Source organism: Rhopalosiphum maidis, chromosome 1 (assembly GCF_003676215.2).
Source record: "Rhopalosiphum maidis isolate BTI-1 chromosome 1, ASM367621v3, whole genome shotgun sequence".
NCBI classification, from domain to species: domain Eukaryota; kingdom Metazoa; phylum Arthropoda; class Insecta; order Hemiptera; family Aphididae; genus Rhopalosiphum; species Rhopalosiphum maidis.
The window spans coordinates 61,334,272-61,354,735 of NC_040877.1; the positions used below are offsets into that span (position 1 = coordinate 61,334,272).

At 26.8% G+C, this 20,464-nt stretch overlaps 1 protein-coding gene and 1 long non-coding RNA gene across 3 annotated transcripts; one reads left to right on the top strand and one right to left on the bottom strand.

Moving 5' to 3' along the window:
• Positions 1–690: 690 nt before the first annotated feature.
• LOC113560979 (fatty acyl-CoA reductase wat-like) lies at positions 691–15,372 on the bottom strand. Of its 2 annotated transcripts, XM_026967174.1 has the most exons (10): positions 15,221–15,372; positions 15,058–15,151; positions 11,329–11,589; positions 9,405–9,550; positions 8,316–8,425; positions 6,607–6,799; positions 5,989–6,136; positions 5,765–5,889; positions 5,415–5,672; positions 691–895 (listed from the first exon to the last, which is right to left on the bottom strand). In XM_026967174.1, exons 1-10 carry the CDS (start codon positions 15,370–15,372, stop codon positions 817–819), a joined length of 1,566 nt encoding a protein of 521 aa, XP_026822975.1. In that variant the 3' UTR covers positions 691–816. The 2 variants fall into 2 exon arrangements, with proteins under 2 accessions (XP_026822975.1, XP_026823058.1); XM_026967257.1 differs by lacking the exon at positions 15,058–15,151 and having other exon boundaries at positions 15,221–15,358.
• LOC113561186 lies at positions 14,481–17,670 on the top strand. The gene is made up of 3 exons (XR_003406147.1): positions 14,481–14,615; positions 16,815–17,009; positions 17,066–17,670. It is a non-coding gene; the product is annotated as an uncharacterized LOC113561186 (long non-coding RNA).
• The last annotated feature ends 2,794 nt before the right edge of the window (positions 17,671–20,464 follow it).

The window sequence follows — 20,464 nt, forward strand, 5'->3', positions numbered from 1 at the left end:
TGCAGATACTTAAATTTTGATTTGAAACCGATTTGGTTTTATGTATATACTTGAATATTTCTAAAATTTATTAAAATAGAAATTCTTCATATGTTTGTAATTATTCAATTTTATTTACTTATCTTTGTAGTAAGTAGAATAACTATGATGTTTTTTTATATTAAAGTTTTTGTCTTTCTAAAATGTATATAAATTTTATAATTTTAATATCTGCAGTATGTATACACAATACATTATACCTATTACTTATAGTTTAAAAAGATAGATAAAAACACAAACAAAAAACATATAATTATTTATATGCTAATTATTAATTAGCAATCTAAAATAATAAAACATATATAATCAAACATAACATAAATAAACTAAAAAAACTAATTTAATTTAAATTCAATAACAAATGTATACGATTGGTGTAAGGTGTAACTGTAATTTATTATCATAAAAATATATATAAATATGAATTTTATAATAGATAGTTTAAATACAAAAACGATATAACATAATCTAATATAAAGTTATTACTTTGAAAAATTCGTTTTCAATATGATATGCAAATATGTAATGCAATAACTATAATATTATTGTATACATCTACATTATTAACGTACAGTGTGAAAATATTAAATAAATGATATTATATCTTATAACATATATTATAAACTAATTATAGTTAATAGTTTTACAGCAATAATTTAGATAGGTACGCGTACAATAGAGAGACGGTTAAAATGCGTTTATGTTATAATTAATTTTTTGATTATTTTAGAAATATTTCATCCATACATATCATACGTAAAATATATATACATTTATTTAATAATAAAAATATATTGTATACATCACAATAAGTACACTTATAGAAATTATAAAATTGTAATGAATTGTAATCAACCTGAAACAAAAATTACATTTATAATAGCATTCAAACATTAAAAACGTATTTCCAAAATGCAATGAACTAATTAAAATATAAATATTATACGAAAAACTCGTGCTCTGTACAATATATCACCAAGCCTGCAGGAGTGATGACACCTCATATTATAAGTTTTTTTCGTCACTATCCTTGTGGAACACACACAAAGCGAATTCACTTTTCATAGGACGGTCAATACCGTGGGCTGTGGGTCAATATCAGAATGAGACAACAACCGAAACATTTAATAAAAAAACACAAATATCATCTTTAGTGTCGGGGTGACGTGTGGCGTAGTAAAATTTTTAGTTATTCCGTGGTGTATATCATTATGTATGTAAAATAAACAATGACTAAAATTGTGTATATATCACTAAAAGTTGAAAGAAATTGACGACACTACACCACTTACACTTTATTTATATATATGTCAACGTTCCTATGTTGTATCAGTTTTAATTATTTTATAATAGGTTCAAGGTTGATTAACTTTACTTCAGTATTATTTCAATAATACCAGTGGCGTAGCGTGTGCGTATGCTGTGTATGCACAACATACACTTTACAAATTGAAAAAATAATTTTTTTTGTATTAATAATGTAATATACTTATAAAAAAAATTTTAATTGTATTAATTTAGTATTTCATAATATAATATTTTGTGAATTTTCTTCCAAGTTCATTAGGATTGATTAATCCGCAACACTACGATCGCGCCGCGCTAAAGTCCTCTATATCTAATGGCTAGTGCTAGTACCTATCATGTTCATTATGTACGCAGTATGCTCGTTGGCGATTGCTTACGGATACAGACATTCAGCTACAGCTATTTATGTTTCTTATCGATAATATTAATAACAAAACATAGAATGCTCGCGGTCGTGTTTTTGTCATTCGTGTATGCAAGATCAGTTTTGCATACGCTATCGTCAGCCGTTGTCTATCGAATTATTCTTTTTTGTTTATTAAATATAATATTGTGTTATGTACTTACATAATATATATTAACAAACACGTAAAACATTGTGTCATTGTATGTTTCAAGTTAAATTTTAAGAAGAGTATAGGGTGGTGTGGGGGACGTAGCCCCCACGATTTTTTAATTTACTATTTCAATGCATACATTAAGCTGAAACCCACGCTACGCCTCTGAATAGAACAATAATAGTTCATATAATTAATTTATAGGTAGTTTATTATACATATAACAAGAATACAATAATAAACAATAAGCCGTTTGCTTGCTGACCACACGAAACAATCTTCCTTCAAATGAACAACACCCCCTCCATTAACGAAAGAAACGATTACAACGACTTTAATGATTCTATCGAGTACCTAATAACTTTACCGTAACTTCGCGAAACTGTGAAGTGTTTACTCGGAACTCGGAAGAATAATAATAATTAGTGTATTTGTTTTTTCGTCAATAGAGGGGGCTATAATCACACAGTGATATTGGTCCTATATAAAAACTTAATTGTAACATAATGGAGCTTGCAGGTAACAATTCGATTGATCGACAAGATCGGTGATTATATTAAATAATAACTATATAGCATATTTTATAATATTATGCTCTAGATATATAAGTATGTTTAATCAATAGTTACTCAACCCGTCAATCTAACCAATATATATCACTTTTGAACAGTTGTTAAAAATACAATATAATCATAATGACCAGTCGATCGTTAACGCTCACCGTGAGCAGACGTGCGTTACCTCCGTCCGTTATCGCTTTTCGCTAATGGCATTTTATATTCAGTTTTAAATATGACCCGTAATACTTCAAAACAAAACTTATTATCATCGTCCACCAAAGACAGCGAAAAAAAAAGCAAATTATTTGTTTCTCCCAATAAATATGCCTCTCTCTCCGAAGATGCCGATTCTCCTCCGAAGGCGTTCAGTCCGCCCATCAATATTCCATCTCAAGATCAACCCAAATGGTCAAAATACAGACACCTCCCTTTTACATAAATGAAGGCTACGTATTCTCTACGCTCAAAAATGATCTTTTTGATATAATTGACCAGTCGAGCATTCAATTTAAATCAACTTCTAAATATTTTATTATACACGCTGACAGTATAATTGCCTGGAATGCTATTTTTAAATACCTAACTGATAACGAGCAGATCCAATCCCACACTCACCTGCCCAAGCCATTAAAACCGTATAGTGTATTTATCAGACACCTCCACCCGTCTACGCAAGTTGAAGACATACAAGCCTACATTACAGATAAGGGCCATGAAGTAATTCAGGTCACGAATATTTTATACCGTATCAATAAAAGTGCATTGCCTCTTTTTCGTATCGAATTAAAACCTACAACTAATAATAGCATCATTCTTAATCTGGATTCGCTGTTACACACCAAAATCAAAATTGAGCTGCAAAATAAAAAACGTGCCCCTTCTCAATGCAAATTGTGCCAAGCTTACTTTCATACAAGTAACTTTTGCCACCATACACCTCGCTGTGTCAAATTTAGAGATAACCATTTATCCTCTGAATGCTTAAAACCGTCATCCACTCCTGCGAATTTCGCGTTATTCTCAGGACCATACATAGCCTCCTGTTCCGTGTACAAAAATATCACCAAAAACCAAAAAAGCATCAAAGCCACAAAATATAATGAACTTTCTCAAACATCGTAAAACTACTCTACCGACTCAACAAAAACCAATATACACAATTCCGAACACTGCTCCTACGCTTCCTTCTCTCTCAATACCTTCTCACTTTCCTGTAGCTTCCTACGCTTCTATCATTGACCCTAAAAATAATATATCACCTAATATTTCCACAAATGATAATCTGTTAACTAAGTGTATTACAGTACTCTCCGCTTTAATAAACCCCCTCATTTCCCTCCTCACAGCCACAGGCGCGTCCCTGAGGGGGGCGATCGCACCTATCGCCCCCCCCCCATAAGTCGTGTAATGTTCTGCTTTCTTTTACAAAATATCCATAATTCTTTAGTACAAATTTTTAATATTTTTTTTAATAATTAAAATTGGATATGTTATGAAAATTTAATTACGATTTTTTTTTTATGTTAGGGTTACAAGTTTCAATCAATGTATTTAACGCCATTGAAGAATGTCATGATTTTATTTTTCTTTGTATTAGACAAATTCTTTTTATATTATACACTCTTCTAGTTAGCGTAGCAACTGCAGAACGCAGCTTCTCAACTCTTCGCGGGTATCATTTTCACTTTTCAGTTATCAAATTAACATTGAAATATGAATACATTTTTATACTTTTATTTAAAATCTTTACTAAACTGCCTATATACTTTTTTAACACACAATTTTAATTTTTTATAAGTATTTAATATTTTAAATATTTATATAAAAGTAAAAGATTATGCATATTGCAAATTTTACTAATAGGTACATTTAAATTTTTACTTATACTAAAAATGTCTTACAGCCTTACTTCTCTTTCATTAGGTAGATACTATACTTTAATATTGATTACAGAAAATCAATTATTCATTAACAAGCATTTATTTTATTTACAAACTTAAATTTTAAAGTATCTAAGTAAATAAATTATTTACTGCTTATTTCTTATGCATATGCTTCTAAGTTATTATTGCTTTTGTGTATTATTGCTTATTAGATTAAAAATTTGGTTAAGAAGCAGATAAGTAAGCATTTAAGTGAGCAGAGGCTGACTGGATTAGCTCTTTAGTCTTTTTAATATACATATAGAAATGAAACAATTAATACAGACAACTTTATTAATCGCTTTGCTGCTTTTAATAAAACAGTTTTGAACTTTGTTATATAACATATTATAATTTTTTAAATATAATAATAATAATTTTACTATTATTATTATCATTGTTATTATTTACTTTAAGATTGTAAGTACTATTTTACTGCATCTGTACAATATATTAGAAATCTTTAAAACTAATAAAAGTTGAAATTATATCAAATATATTATAGGTTTAAGTTTTGGTTTATCAAAGCGGTATGTAAAAGTTAAAATTTTTCACCCCCCCCCCCCCCGTAGAATTGACCTGAAGACGCCCCTACATCACCATCCTACAGAAACAAATTATTCTATAATCGTAATCTCATTTCCCCAATATAAATCGTTATATTATTATCTTATCAAACAAACTACACACCTCATTATAATTACAATTTAAATTTTCATTAGCGCATATCAATAGTTAATATTATATATATTACCCTAAGTTATTTTACAATGTATTACTCTTATCTCTATTGTTGTAAATGTATATTATTGTAACACTCTCTATTATATTCTATATCATGTCTTATTAATTGTTATGCTATAATATTTTCTAATAAAAGCAATAAAAAATAAAAAAATTATAATGACATTGTATCAATATACGCTATGTACTTATTTATTTTGTTGAATTGAAATGTTACCACCACGATCATGATTTATTGTTATTACCTACTCTAGTTTATCATTATTAAAATTTAATTTCTGTACCTGTTCAGTGTATTATTATTTGTTCCCGGCATATGCAAGGGATTTCCCATTAAATATACCCGAAGGCCCTTCAAATACTTATGAAAATAGTCATCCCACGACAGTGTGCTCATATCGAAGTCAAACAACATTTTGTCTCTCGATGATAATTTGTTCATTAAGTTTTTGACGTTGTGATTATGGTATCTTACGTGCATTTGTTGATACGAACTCAAATTTCTAGCTGCTGTATGCACTCGTTTATAAAACTCATTCAGTCTATAAATAAAAAAAAAGTATTCAAGTGATATGTGATCGAAAATCAAAGCATACAAAAATTGCATGAAAAGCTTGAAACTTGGCAAACTTGCCTGGGTTCTTTTCCTATAAGCCAGATGAACAAATCCACAACTTTGGCCGGAACAGTGTGTAAATAAAACGTCATTAACCAATAAATAAATATGCTATTAGTAACATAATAAAACGGCATCCAAAACTGAAAACAATAATGACACAGATTTTTGAAACGTAAATTTAAATGAATAATTATCGGAGACGGTGATTTATAATTATCAAATAAGTATGTTATAATTACAAAGTTTGGCGATGAAACGTTTTTTTCGTTTTTAAAAAACTTTTCTCCCAACTGATTCCAAGAGCATGGTTTAAAATTAGACGAAGCATAATTATAAATCAAAGTGTTAACTGTGTCTTTGGGTACTTCCTCGTTGACGACGTCCGTCCTGTCAACCATACATTTATCAATTTATATATTTACATATTATATATTCGTAGTACCTCTGGGAGGCCTTTAGTATCAGTATAATCTGTAATTTTTTATTTATTTTTTTCATCAATTTTTCTTATTGTTCCTTGTGTAACAGATGAATAAAAAATATAATGTTACAAAAATATATATATATGTATATATATATATATATTTACAATATTATCTATTGAAGTTTCGATTAATAAATAAGTTTCTATATTATAGTAAAGACCGTTAAAAAGTCGGTAGTTTGAAATTGAAAGTACACAGATTTAGGAAATGCATAGTGTATACTAGTAAATACACATAAATAAAAATGAAGTATAATAAACTTCATCCATTTGCAATAACAGTGGTATTAACTAATGGTAAGGGACTCTGAAAAATGTATTGTTTGACTTTCATCACAAATCGAACGAAGACACTCAACGTACATACACATACCTATTACCAATTAACTCCCAGCATGCCACCAGAAGAAGATTAACCAGCATGTCAACGGGTACGATTTCAGCGTTAACGCTACTAGGTCCGTGAAAAACCCGTACCAGGCCGAGACCAGAACCTAGCGCACAACCGGTCAAATTGTTCAAATCGTTCATCCAACCAGCTATCGGTTCATTAGCCGTGCCCAAGACTGCAGAAAATAAAAAAAATCTGTTAGAATTCAAAATCTGTTCGTCAATAATACATTCAGCACTTAGTATCACATCGTTATACGTTGTCCTCTCATTCATGTATAAATAATCCTATAATACTACGCTATATTAACCTGTAATGTTAATTTCGATCCAATGTCTCTTTACGTATTTACAATATTCACTATATGAAACCCGATAAAATTACCAAAATATTTAAAGAAAAGATATAAATACATATGGTCATACGAACATAATTAGTAAATAAAATTATATCCATATAGTTCCTAATATAATGCTAATAAATTTTATGCTAGTTCTGAAATTAGAAACGTGTAGTTATATTTTTATCTATCTGTTATCGCCTTTCGGGACAATAAAAATGTTTGAATTTAAAACTTTTAGGGATAATTTCTAGTAGAAAATTGAATGTAATTGGTATTTTTTGAAAGTTAAAATTAAAATATTTCCAATGTTTTATAAAATAGCTTAAAAAAAATTAATGAAAAATTAGAACTTTTACGCAAAATCAGTAATCGACAACTCGATTTTATTTTATTGTTGTTATTCAAAATAATAACTAATAGATATAGTATGCACTTGAAATTATCACCAAAATGCTTATATTATTATTTTCTACAGTAAATTTTTCAAAATATTTTGAATCTTGGCACACACTTGGCACGTACCCACCTTTTTGATAAGGTTATAATATTATTTTCGCCAATATTTATTAGATACATTTTTCTTGAAACTAATTTTTCCTATTACATATAGTTAGGTGTTATTCATGCATGTGTTTCTAAAATATGTCATCGTAACTAATAAAATAAATTTCACTTTTGCAGTTTGGATATAAATATTTATTTATTTTTATAGGCATGAGTAAGTACTAATACAATAAGTAATTTTTTTTAGACAAAAAAAGTATTCAAACACGGAGAATACCCAACTAAAAAAAAAAAAAAAAACGCCACTAACTAACAATCTACTCATAAATTAATATAAAGCTATACATTTATTGTATTTTAATTATTTATATTAGTCATATCTCACAAGCTACATGACTGTGACCATGATATATTTGTTGTCAAAAAGCCACCTAAAACTAGGTATAAAAAAAACTATTTTGCTAATATTTTCATACAAAAATATAATACAGCACGTCATTATGATTTAAAAAACTAGTTTATCCTTATTGCAATACTAACTACTTTTTTTAAAAGTTATATAATATTGATAATAATAAGCAGGTTATCAACTTAGTAGATGTTATATTTGATCTTTTCAAATAAAATAAACTTATTTATAGTAAAAAATTCAAATTTTTTTCTAAAAACACGAATAAATTATTTTTTTTGGTCTGTTATAAAATTAATTATTTGCTACTATTAGGGTGTATAGGTATCTCTTATAAACCTTTCAATATATATTTTTATAAAGAGTAAGTTTTGCATACATACATGTATACTGTATACAACTAATGTAATAATTTAAAACAATATAAAACTTTACCAAATCCTGGTCGAATGATACACGCGGGTAGTTCTGGTCCGGCTGATTGAATTATCTGCTCTGATAACGCTTTGGTAAACGTAACCACATCTGGCCATTCGGATACAAGCCTATAGAACACTTAATATTATTACGTAGAACGTAGGTAATAAAAATAACTATTGTAATAAATATACGTTTATATTACTATTTTGATATCTATTAAGATATTTATTTTTGTATTTTAAATTTCAAGCGGAGCGATAAATGTATTAATTTTACAATGTGTGTTTTATTTTTTATATGCTTTGATTTTCAACTTTGAGAGTAGTTTCTGCCGTTTCTGGTAGAAAATTAGATCTAGTATGTACTCCAAGAGTAAAATAATCGAACAAAACAAAAAAAAATTAGGGAAAATGGTAATTCCAGGTATATTAATAAAATATAAACATATATTCTATAGATACATTGTAAAATGTTCTATTTATATATTTTTCTATTTTTAACGTAATATGATATAAATATTAATTTTAAATTATTATAATAATAAATACGAGTATAATAATAATTATAAATAAAATGTTTTCGGCAAAAATTAAATTAATTTACCGTAATACTAAAATAAATTACTTTAATTGTTTAATTATACCAATCATATTATGAAATATATTTATTGATACATATATTGACAAACCATAATATTTTTAATTTTATGATGTAAAGCAAATCGTTATTATGCTTTCATATTTTATATCTAATTAAATACCGAATAAATAAATATTTATTAATATTTTTATATTATTTTTATTTTATTTGAAAGCATTTAAATTCCTTATACAAGAAAATAATAATTTAAAAAAATACGTGGTGTAAATAGTGTAAAATACTGTAATTTATTTAATTATATTTTTTACTTAATAATGATTAATGTTCACGTATATTATAATAAACACAAATCAAAGTATTTATGAAAAATTCTACGTTAGATTATAAAACATAGTTTAGTCTCTATTCAAAAACTAAAAGTCAATATATTATAATCAATAACGATTAATAAAATATCAGTATTGTACTTTCCTTAAATTTAAAAATAATAGTAATTGAACTTACCCCGAAGTTACTCGGTTCAGGATGTAATCGGGAAAGGCTTCAACCATATGGATGACGGTGGACGCAGGTATCGGAAAATTGTAAAATTGTTCATATACGTCCAAAATCGAAGGGTTGGTGAACAGGGACGACATGTAAACAAATGCCTACAGAAAAGGCGTGAAAAAATATAAACACGAATAAATAAGTGAAAATAGAACTATATAATATATATATATATATATATATATATATTAATTTACATTATACAATAATAATAATTATTATTATTATAGATAAAATAATCGGTCATAACTTATGTGCAATAAATTTTGAATTTTACCAAAATATGCGAAAATATGCAATATTATTTAAATACGAGTATATAGAAATATGCAAAAAAAAAATTTCACAGTAAGTTTCAAATTATGATGATTTGTGGAAATAATTGACAAAAATATTAAAAGGAAAAAAATATGCAATTGCATAAAAATCTGCGCTCTAGTCATAAGGGCACATGATATAAAAATGTAATTATTCCAACATATTATTATTATTTATTATATATGATGTCTACAAGGTATAGCTAGTTTGTGAAATTTACCTTTTTACGAAAAGTTGCAGACAATTTCATGAAAATGTATACCACCTTTTACACTTCGTGACTTCATTCATTTGAAATCATCAAATGAATATTTTTTAATGACTACTCAATGATATAACTGAGCCATCAAATGTTTGCTATATTTACTTTAATTAATTATTTTTTGATGTTGTTATAAATCAATTCTATACTTTTTCATTATATTATCATATACATTTATATATATTAATTTTATTTTTTATCGTGTATAGAAATCAGTTTATAATTATTTTATCTTGACAATTATTTATACACATGGAAAATTATATAAGTTAATACATGAAAAGTTTAATAAAATGATACAAGGTGTTTTATCGTAGAATGAAAATAATAGATAGTAAACGATTATTTAATATTGTTGTTATTAAGAATAATTATGGCCAATGTGCTAATAATGAACTTATATTATTTGAGAAATATAGAAGTTGTATTTTTTTGTTAATCTGACGGTGAATGATAAAGTATTACTATATTAGCTGTGATATTAACTTTTAATTGCTTATATTTTTTATTGGAATGGTACCTTTCTAAAATTCCAACAAATATAGAGATGAAACGATTGTTGTTTTTAGCATTTTATATCATTTATGAGTTTAAATTAGGGTTTTGTAAAAAGGTTATTCTTTGTATAAGGCTGTATGTAGCCTAGTGGTATAACAATAAGGTTAATTATTCGATGGGCCTAGACCTACGAGTATACAAAGAGCTCTATCAAATTTAAATTACGATAAAAATCATTTCAATAATACTATTAGAGATTAACGACTATGAGCGACTTATTGGCTTAGTATTACTTTCAATTAAACAAGAAACAGCTCGAAAAATAATATTAACTTTTCAGGAAACAAGGGCTTACAAAATACTAGGTTCTGTCGCGAGCCTTGTAAATCATAGTTACGCTACTGATGCGACCCCAAGCATAAAACGCACTTGATGAGATCCTTATAGGGGGCTTCGTGCAATTCCTTTAGAAATTACAGTCTCCACATTTAAAGCAACGAGTGGAACAGTAACAAAAATTGTTGGTGTGAGAGTAAGCCTGGGCCTGGTAATCAATGCACTATGTGAACTTTATCGGTTTAACAAGATAACTATATAACATACAATCTTGAAAACTTATGAAGGCGTGAGGATTCCTTATAAATACGGATTGTCATATTAAACTAAGCTTTTAAAAGTTAATTTTAAATACATACAATTAGTGCAATGTAAAATAATTAAAAATCATCTACTTCCAACGAAATTGCGCACCAACTATCTCTTCCCCTTGCCATAAGCTAACCAAAAAAGACCAGACCTAACCTTGAGATTTTGAAAACGCTTCGTTAGGAGAATCAAGTCTCTGGTGGCTCGGACGTTGGTGCAGATAGCCATGTGCAACATGCAGTAGGGGTGATTATCGGACGTATTTGCCGTCGCTAGGTGTATGATAGCATTTATTTTGGACTCAATCCTTCTCAAATCAACTTCGTCTATGCCAATGTTCGGCTGAAAACAGTCGCCCCTCACCACTTGTACTTGGCTACGGTACGTTGGATTTTCCATTTTCATGCGGTCGAAAAACTATAACCAAAAAACTAATTAAATTATGCAAATTGCCAGATTGGAGTATAACGTAATAATATACAGTTACTAACATATTATTATATCATATAATACTAGATTAGACAAAGAGTCTGAAAATATATAATTTATACAATCATACAAAGTTTTTATTTTTATAATTAAAAAAATAATATTAATATTTTCACTAATAATTATTTCTTATAATTGTATATGGTCATTGGTCACTAAATTATTTTATTATTTCATATTAAAAATCAAAGAATATGCTGATGTATAGTAAATAATCCAAATTATGATATTGACAAAAACAATCAACATATATATTAGGAGTATAATTAATAAAAAAATCGTTTTTATTCATCATCTTACATTTTATCTATGAATTAAAGATTTTATAATGTTATTGTATAAAATCTGATAGTTATATTGCACACATATTATTATGTTTTTTTATTTATATTGTTATATTTTTAAAAGAGTTGAAAGGACCATATAGTAGAAACGTAGTTTATATGGTTTTTTATACGGTGTGAATTTTCGTATGAGTGCCTAAACCCAATGGTGGGTGAATATTATATTAGTAAACTAAGTCTATATTCGCCATATTATAATATTTTATATTTGAGTGATTACCTACATGTACAAGGACAGCAGCAGTCAAGCATAAAACTGTAACGCATTAAAATCACATTACAAATGTATTGTAATGACTGACTTAATGATGGAATACAAATTAACTTTTGGACTCAATCCTATTTTTATGGTCATTAAGACATACGTTATACTAGCACTCTAGAGTTTAGATGGAAAAAAGGTTTCAAGATATTATGGAGAATAATATAGAATTTAATTTTTATACGTCATTGATAATTTTAAAAATGTTTAGTTTGTGCGATTCCTTTTTATTACAGATTTTTAGATCAAGTAAATTTATTTCATTGTTTTTAGCAATTAAATGATGTTATTAATATTTATAAGTTATACATTATTTTTTTCATTGCCGATCTAAATTTTCCAATATTTAACCATAAATTACTAACCTTACTTATCTGACTTTATTTCTAACCGTTCGGCTTTATGACGAATGCTATAAATATTATGAACATCTAACCATTTTTAATTGGTTCAATTCAATAAATCAGAAATATTATAATTAAACTCTTGGAAAACTTTATTATTAATAATATTATTGTAAAAAAACAAATTTCGTCTTTTTTTTTCGTGAAACGTTATTGGCATAGATATATAGAACATAATATATGAGAGATACAAAGAGGGCGTAATGATATTGGATTAAATATTACATATTTAAGTACCAACAATAACATTTAAAATTTCCCATATTCGTCAAATAAACGAATGGTTATCAATCTAGGGTTAATAATAGTATAATATTTTACTGAACCTTCCTAAATTTGCACCATACTTTGTAAAAATATATAAAAATAGCTATGTGAAAATACAAATACCTTTCACTATAATTATCTTAAATTAATAAAATATTTTTTGATTGCATATTTATAATTGAATATTATTTATGCCTCTATTAGTGTATTAAAGCTAGGTTTCTCTTTCATATATTTAAATCTAGGAATTTCAATCACCAAGCAAGAAATTCACAAACAAAATGATTATAATAATAATAATAATAATCAATTTTAAAATTTCTAAATTATATTTATTTTATTTATGTACATAACACATTGTGACAATTAAAAAAAATATTTTTGAACCAAAATAACTTTTTTTGAGTACTTTAAATTATAAAAGACTTATTATATTTGTTCGATTTTCATTTAAAATATTCGCTGGTATAAACTCAAATCTATCGGTGAAATTTCATTTTATTTAAATTTATGATTTGCTTGGTTTGATAAAAAAAAAAAAAATCAAAATATTTAATCGTAACCACACGCTCCCCGTGATATCAGATAAATGATAATTTATAATTTATTTATTTATATGTATTTTAAACCTCTTACTACGGTTTCCTATTCAATAGTATTCATATATGTTCTGGAGCATAATATGAATATTCTATGATATTATTTAATGATGTTGTCCGAGGGGGAACTATAAAAAATAAAAATAAAAAGTCTAAATATTCATATGTAAATTAAAGTACACGAATGTGAATAAAATATTCTAAAATATATATCTACCTACGTACTTAAACTATTTATTTAATTGACGAGTATTATTAAATTTTTAACAAATCATTATTGAAAACCATTTACAGGTGATTTTTACAGTCTTCTTCTATACTTTATTATAATATGTAATTTGTCAATAGACTGTGGTATGCATTATCTTGATTTTTCATATATATGGCTCGACTATTTTCCGTTTCCCAGCATCGCTGTTGGCTTTTAAAGTCATAAGTTATAACGTATAATTATGCATTAACTATAAACTATGTCTACACCACGTACATAGATTTTAATTGTTATTGAAAATGTTGGTCTTAAAAAATTGTTTTGTTATTTTTTTAATAGAACAGCAATATTGAAAAAATATCATGTTAATACAATATAATGAAGTAAAAATTTTAAAGTAAACTATAATTTATTGTTGATTTTATGTCTTAATACAATTATAGAGTCATCATTTAACCTACATTAACATTTTTGTTTGACCTATATCGATAAAATGAAATGTTGTATTAGCATTATGATATTATAATATTTTCCCATTAGTAATGAATGCATAAATCATTTCGATTCTTTAGTATTAGTATAAATAAATATTTATAAGCAATACACCAAGAATTATTATTATTCATTTTTGCATTTTGAATAAAAATATAAATTAATTTTATACAAGATATTAATAAATTAATTTACTAGATTGAGATTGATCAGTTTCTACAATCAAATTTTAAACATAGCACAAGGTAAGATAGTTGGTTTGTCAAGGTGTATGTTATTTTTCGAAATAATATTTTGAGACAGTGAAATAGTTGAAAACTTTTCAACAACATTTATTCATAAATTGGAAATGGAAAACGAATTGTACTTAAAGAGGTAATTTTCTTAATGCAATACAAATATTATTGTTTACATTTTTTTAAATATGTCTGAGCAATATATACTGTTAAATATACTTGTATACTTATTAAAAATATTATTGATATTTAATATTTTTTAATCACAGTATATATTGTATTTTATAAACCTAATAAATAATATGTTTTTAAGAGTATACATGTTTCATTATTATTATATACATATAACATTAATTAACATTATAGTAATAGTGATAAAATTGAAGGAGCAACCTGTTTCGTAGATTCTACAATTTGTTGAAATAATATATTAATATTAAAATATATGAATGAAATAAATTTACATTTAATAATATAAGTAGATATTAGATACCTACTTATCGTTAATTAGTTTTAAAAACTAGTTTTTATTTAATTCACATACTCATCCACTAAGGAGAAAATTATAATTAATTAATTACCGGACTGGAAAACATTTCTTTGACCCTTTCATTAGGATTTTTACCATTCAATTGCCTCACAACCAAATAAATTGTATTTAAATCACGGCATGACCTAAAGAATAAACTCAATACTACTATTATGTTAACAATAATATATTTTAAGCATATTTTACTTACGTACCTTAAAAGTTTTTCAATTAAGACTTTTCCGACAAAACCCGTTCCACCAGTAATCAGAATACCAGAACCACGAAAACATTTTTGAATTTGGCTCTCAGGAAATTCCTGAAGATCGTTTATAAAATCTTGTATAAAAATATCACCGCCTTCCATTGCAATAATTATAAATATCTAATCATAAATTCTCAGTTCGTATCAAAGTAAGTTTTACTATTAACAATTATTAAGAACTAGAATTATGAGCAATCTTTACATATGTATAACTTGATATATGCTAATAATACAACAACCTACTGACCATAATAAATTATAATTTCGTACGGCACATCGATATTTTCACCATTTCATTATGGTCATTATGCTACATGTAGGTAGGTGTTTATTCTAACGGATAAATGTATAATTCAAAACTATAAAGCTAATAATATTATACAGCGTGTAACTGTTGTCTACTATACGTCGTTTAGAAATTTATGAACAAATAAACGTTATCATAATAGTCATAAATACATAATATATATCATATTTAACGTTGTAAAAAAATAATTAGGAACTAAAATAAAACTAGCAAAGGGTGGAATAATCTCTTGAGTATAGTAATGATCAATGATCTGTAAGTTATTATATAATTGCAATTTTCTATTTGTTAACGTTTTACATTAACATAATATAATGAACAATAGACTAAATAAATATTAATTCATATGGGTAAGATGTATGATGTTAATGTGTGTGGCCATCATATATATTATACCATAATTCATATTATGTTTGAATACAATTGTACCTATTAAAATACAATTATACGCCAATACAGCAATGTATCAATGTGCAATAATGTATAATGTGTTAGTATAGCCTATCCAATTGAGGCATGAGGACACCATAAAATATTAATGTGACTCTAACTTGAAAATTTCGTTTTAATAAGATTATAAACTTATGAATTATGATGAATAATTTATAGAATTTTCAAAATGTTGGCATCAAAATTAAACATTGGATGAATTATTAACTAGGTAAAAAAATATTTGCAGATTTTCTAGGTTCAAACGATTTTTGTAAAAATTTAAATTTTAAACACTCGTAAAAATAAACGCGACGATGTACTTTCGATATTTTTTGATTATTGTAAGAAAAACTCATGATAAACTTTTCATTAAATTGTCGATCACAAACATAATTTTATAAAATAGAAAAAAAAACTAAAAAACATTTTAAATGTCTATAAATAATATCAAAAATCAAAATATATGTGAAATTATATCATGTTTAAATTTTAAGAACATTTTAATAAAAATATTTTGTGAAAATTTGAAGTTTTAAAAATTTTTTAATTAGGTACAACATAAAACAAAATAAATATGCTCAAAAGTTGGTGCTAATACGTGGTTTTCCGTGCTTATTTTTTTAGTTTTTCCCGATTAGTAAAAAATTTACTTGGAATTTTTTTACTTTTTACTACAATAAGTATTAAAATTACCAACGAAATTTAATTTTCTATCAGAAACTACCTATATATAGTTGAAAATTCAACTAATTGAAAAAAAACACATAATTGTAAAACATAGTTCACAATAGAACTTTTTCTATAGGTACTCTGTCAAACAAAATATTCTGAGCATCCACATAGCATTATGCCATCAAGACCGGTTCCACTATGGCAAGCTGATGCATGGGGATGGGCAAAAAACGGATATTAACCGGGCCGTGGTATGTTTTTTCACTGAACAGGGTACCAATAATATGTTCACTCCGCTCCGAAACTAAATTCGATTAATGGGACATAGGTATGACGACAATTTTTTTTAACATTTTGACGTTAATAAAATCGTTCTAATTTTAGTTACTAAATGTGTGCGTGTATCAGTCCATTTGCGGTGTGGTAGAAAAAATCTAGTATCTCCTCCAAGACTATCAGATATTATACTGCATTGTACAAAGTTGTATAAAGAACCGGTTACGATGTGTATTCCGAAGCAAACTTACTATACACGTACATACGATATAGATACTTATATAATATGATTACGTACCTATTGCGTAATATTGTTATTAACGTGGGTAAGTATACCCTATCGCTATACCTATGCATTATATTATAAACGTGTTCAATACACTGCATCACGGTTATGTAGATAACCGTGAACTGCATTCATACAAAAAGATTTAAGGATTGAGGTATTTCTAATATAATAATAATGTGTTTATGTATATCGACATGATAATAAACGCGTCGAGAAAACCCTGTCAAATGACGCAAAACATCCCTCGCCAACAGCTGATAAATATTATATTTTATCTACGGTAGTATTCTTCACAGCCTTCATAAACCATATAAGTAATGTATTAAAATATGTATGTACAAAAGCTTTAAATCTAAGACTAGTTGCTTATAGAATTGCTCGAGAGCACATATTTAAATCGGTTCAAAGCTAACATAATACCATTTGATTGCTACAATAATTTTACAACAAGCGTAACACGATGATATTTTGTACAACATAATTTTGTTATTATGGTTGCCTATTACATATTATAATAATGTTATTACAATGGCGTAAGTTCTAACGATTTTTTTTCTGCGGTTTTCACAAACAAAAAAAGCTTCCTTTTCTCATCTATACAACTGTTGACTATACTACAGGGCGGCTTTTAGGGAGAGGAGCATAGAGACCATATGACATCTTACTCTTTATTTTGTCAAATATTTAATCGATTTTCTAGTATGAAAAATAGAAATTTAGATTTTATATTATAAGTAACAATAACTACGGTAATTTAAATGCATACTATAAATCTTAAGACATTCAAAACTACATAAGTAATACAACAATTCTTAATCGTTTTATTTGAGAATTTGATCTCTCCAAAAATATATAATGGTCAATAGTCAAGGTTATGTATATAAATTTTTATTTCATTAATATTATTATTTAAATATTTTTTTACTTATTATCTAAATAGTAAATACGGGGTATAGTGTTAATTTTTACTCTAAATAATAACTTAATACACTCATTTTTGCTATAATATGGAAACACTCGTTGACTAATTTTATTATAGTTTAAATATATACATACCAAAAAATATTGTCCCCCCCCATCCGGCAAAGAACTAAAGCCATCCCTGCTATACTATAACAATGACTTGAAATTGCCTTCCCTGGAATTTTTATTTATCGAACAAACAAATTATTAAATCTCAAGTAAAATATCTGCTTGAAAAATTGTATTAATCAAGTTCTAAAAATAAATAAAAATTATACTTCAAAAAATATTTTTTGAACGTATAACCGATCATCAGTAAATAAGGACAGTAAAAAAAATCTGATAAAATATTACATTGTAAAAAACAACAAGGTTAACAACGAAAAAGTTATAATTTTGAAGGTGACACTACAACGACATTATTTTGTAATCAATTTGAGCTATGGAAAGTAGAGCATTACATAATCAAGTTTTAATTTCAATTCTATAGTTTTGAATATACATACATGACATTTGACTATACAATATAAACGCGATTAACCATTATCTTGTTATTCGTACTTCATAAAAAATGTGCAAATGCAACTGGTTATCTTAAATTACCCTTGCTGATGATTAGGAAATCCAAAAACCAACGTGAATACACAATTTAAATATGAACGCATAATCTATGAACTATATATTATGCACCAGTTCCTATTTTCGCATGTAGTAGCACACACAGTGTACAGTAGCAAATGACAAATAGACGAAAAAAAGTTTATGTTTACTAGATACAACCCTAAAAAGATGTTTATCTAGGAATACTAAAAAAAAAGGTAAAGCGTGTAATAGCAAAATTTACAAAAAATAGGGATTGTTATGAACCAAGCTCGTGCACAATGGGGATAATGTTTCAACCCTCACGCATTGCCATTTTTTGAATCTAAGTCAAGACCATACTGAACAGTCTGAACATGGTATATCGCTTACTAGATTTATCGAATTAAAGAAAGTTTAATTCTGCAAGAGGCAACAGGAAGTACTGCTACACTGCTGTTTATGAACTTATTAATAAGACTCATTAATTATTACCGAATGTTTATTTTAGCTAATAATGAAAAAATAAATTGTAATCATAGGCGTAACTAGTCTTTTAAGTTAGGAGGAGCTAGATTCCTAAAAATATTTTTAATATAATTTTTTTTAATTAGATTACCTATTATTTATTGTTTTATTGGTGTTTACAACTGACTTGAATGGATTATTCGTTTATATGAAACATTATATTTTTTTTACATTGTAGGAAAAAATAAAGTTAATACTAATATCTTTATAAGCACATACATTTACCCGAAAATTCTGGGAGGAGGGTGCTGAAGCCTACCCAAACCCTCCTCCCTAGTTACGCCTATGATTGTAATTATAAATCTGTATACAAATATTATACGTTTATTGCAAAATTGTTTATACATACTACTTATAAAATTATAGATTGTTGACATTTGTTGCCAATTATTGTAAAAGCAATCTTTATGGGTCAAAAACGCATGTAGATAATTATTTGTAACGCAACTCATCACTATAAGTAACACAAATTTTTTTGCCAAACGTCTAAACTCACAACCAAAATATAACCTACAACTGTTTAATAATCTATATAGGATATACACATTTATACATATACTATATACACAGATATATCACATGTACGATATACATAATGCATAAACCAAATTTAGCAAACTTTTTTTTTAACCGACTGCTGCAGTGGAGGATCTGTGCGGATGTAACTACTCCGCGACTACTGGCTGTTGCAATCGTTTATTGATAACATATTAGCTTACAAATTTACAATACAATCGAATGCGATGATATACAGGTGAGTCTCGCCAAACCAGTCAACACTAATTCGAATCCGGACATGTCGCGGCAGATGTTGTAACTTAAGATACGCACTACTCACATGTGGAATAGTCTCTCAACACCAAACCACGATCGCGGCCACATTAACCAAAAACTATTTTGTGTTATCATCGAATTCCCAAATATAAAATACAACGGAAACTTAGAAAACTTTTCCGGTATGCCCTTAAGTGTCGTTAACAAGTGATTAACAAAAATCTCGATCCTAAATCATAACTAAACTATCACGTTACCTTGTCTTCTATGTCCAAATTCTTCTGATTTGTTATTATGTTACTGAGTTATTTTATGATTTTCATTAAATTGTGTTTTGTATTTCTGTTTTACTATTACCAATTATTTATCTACTG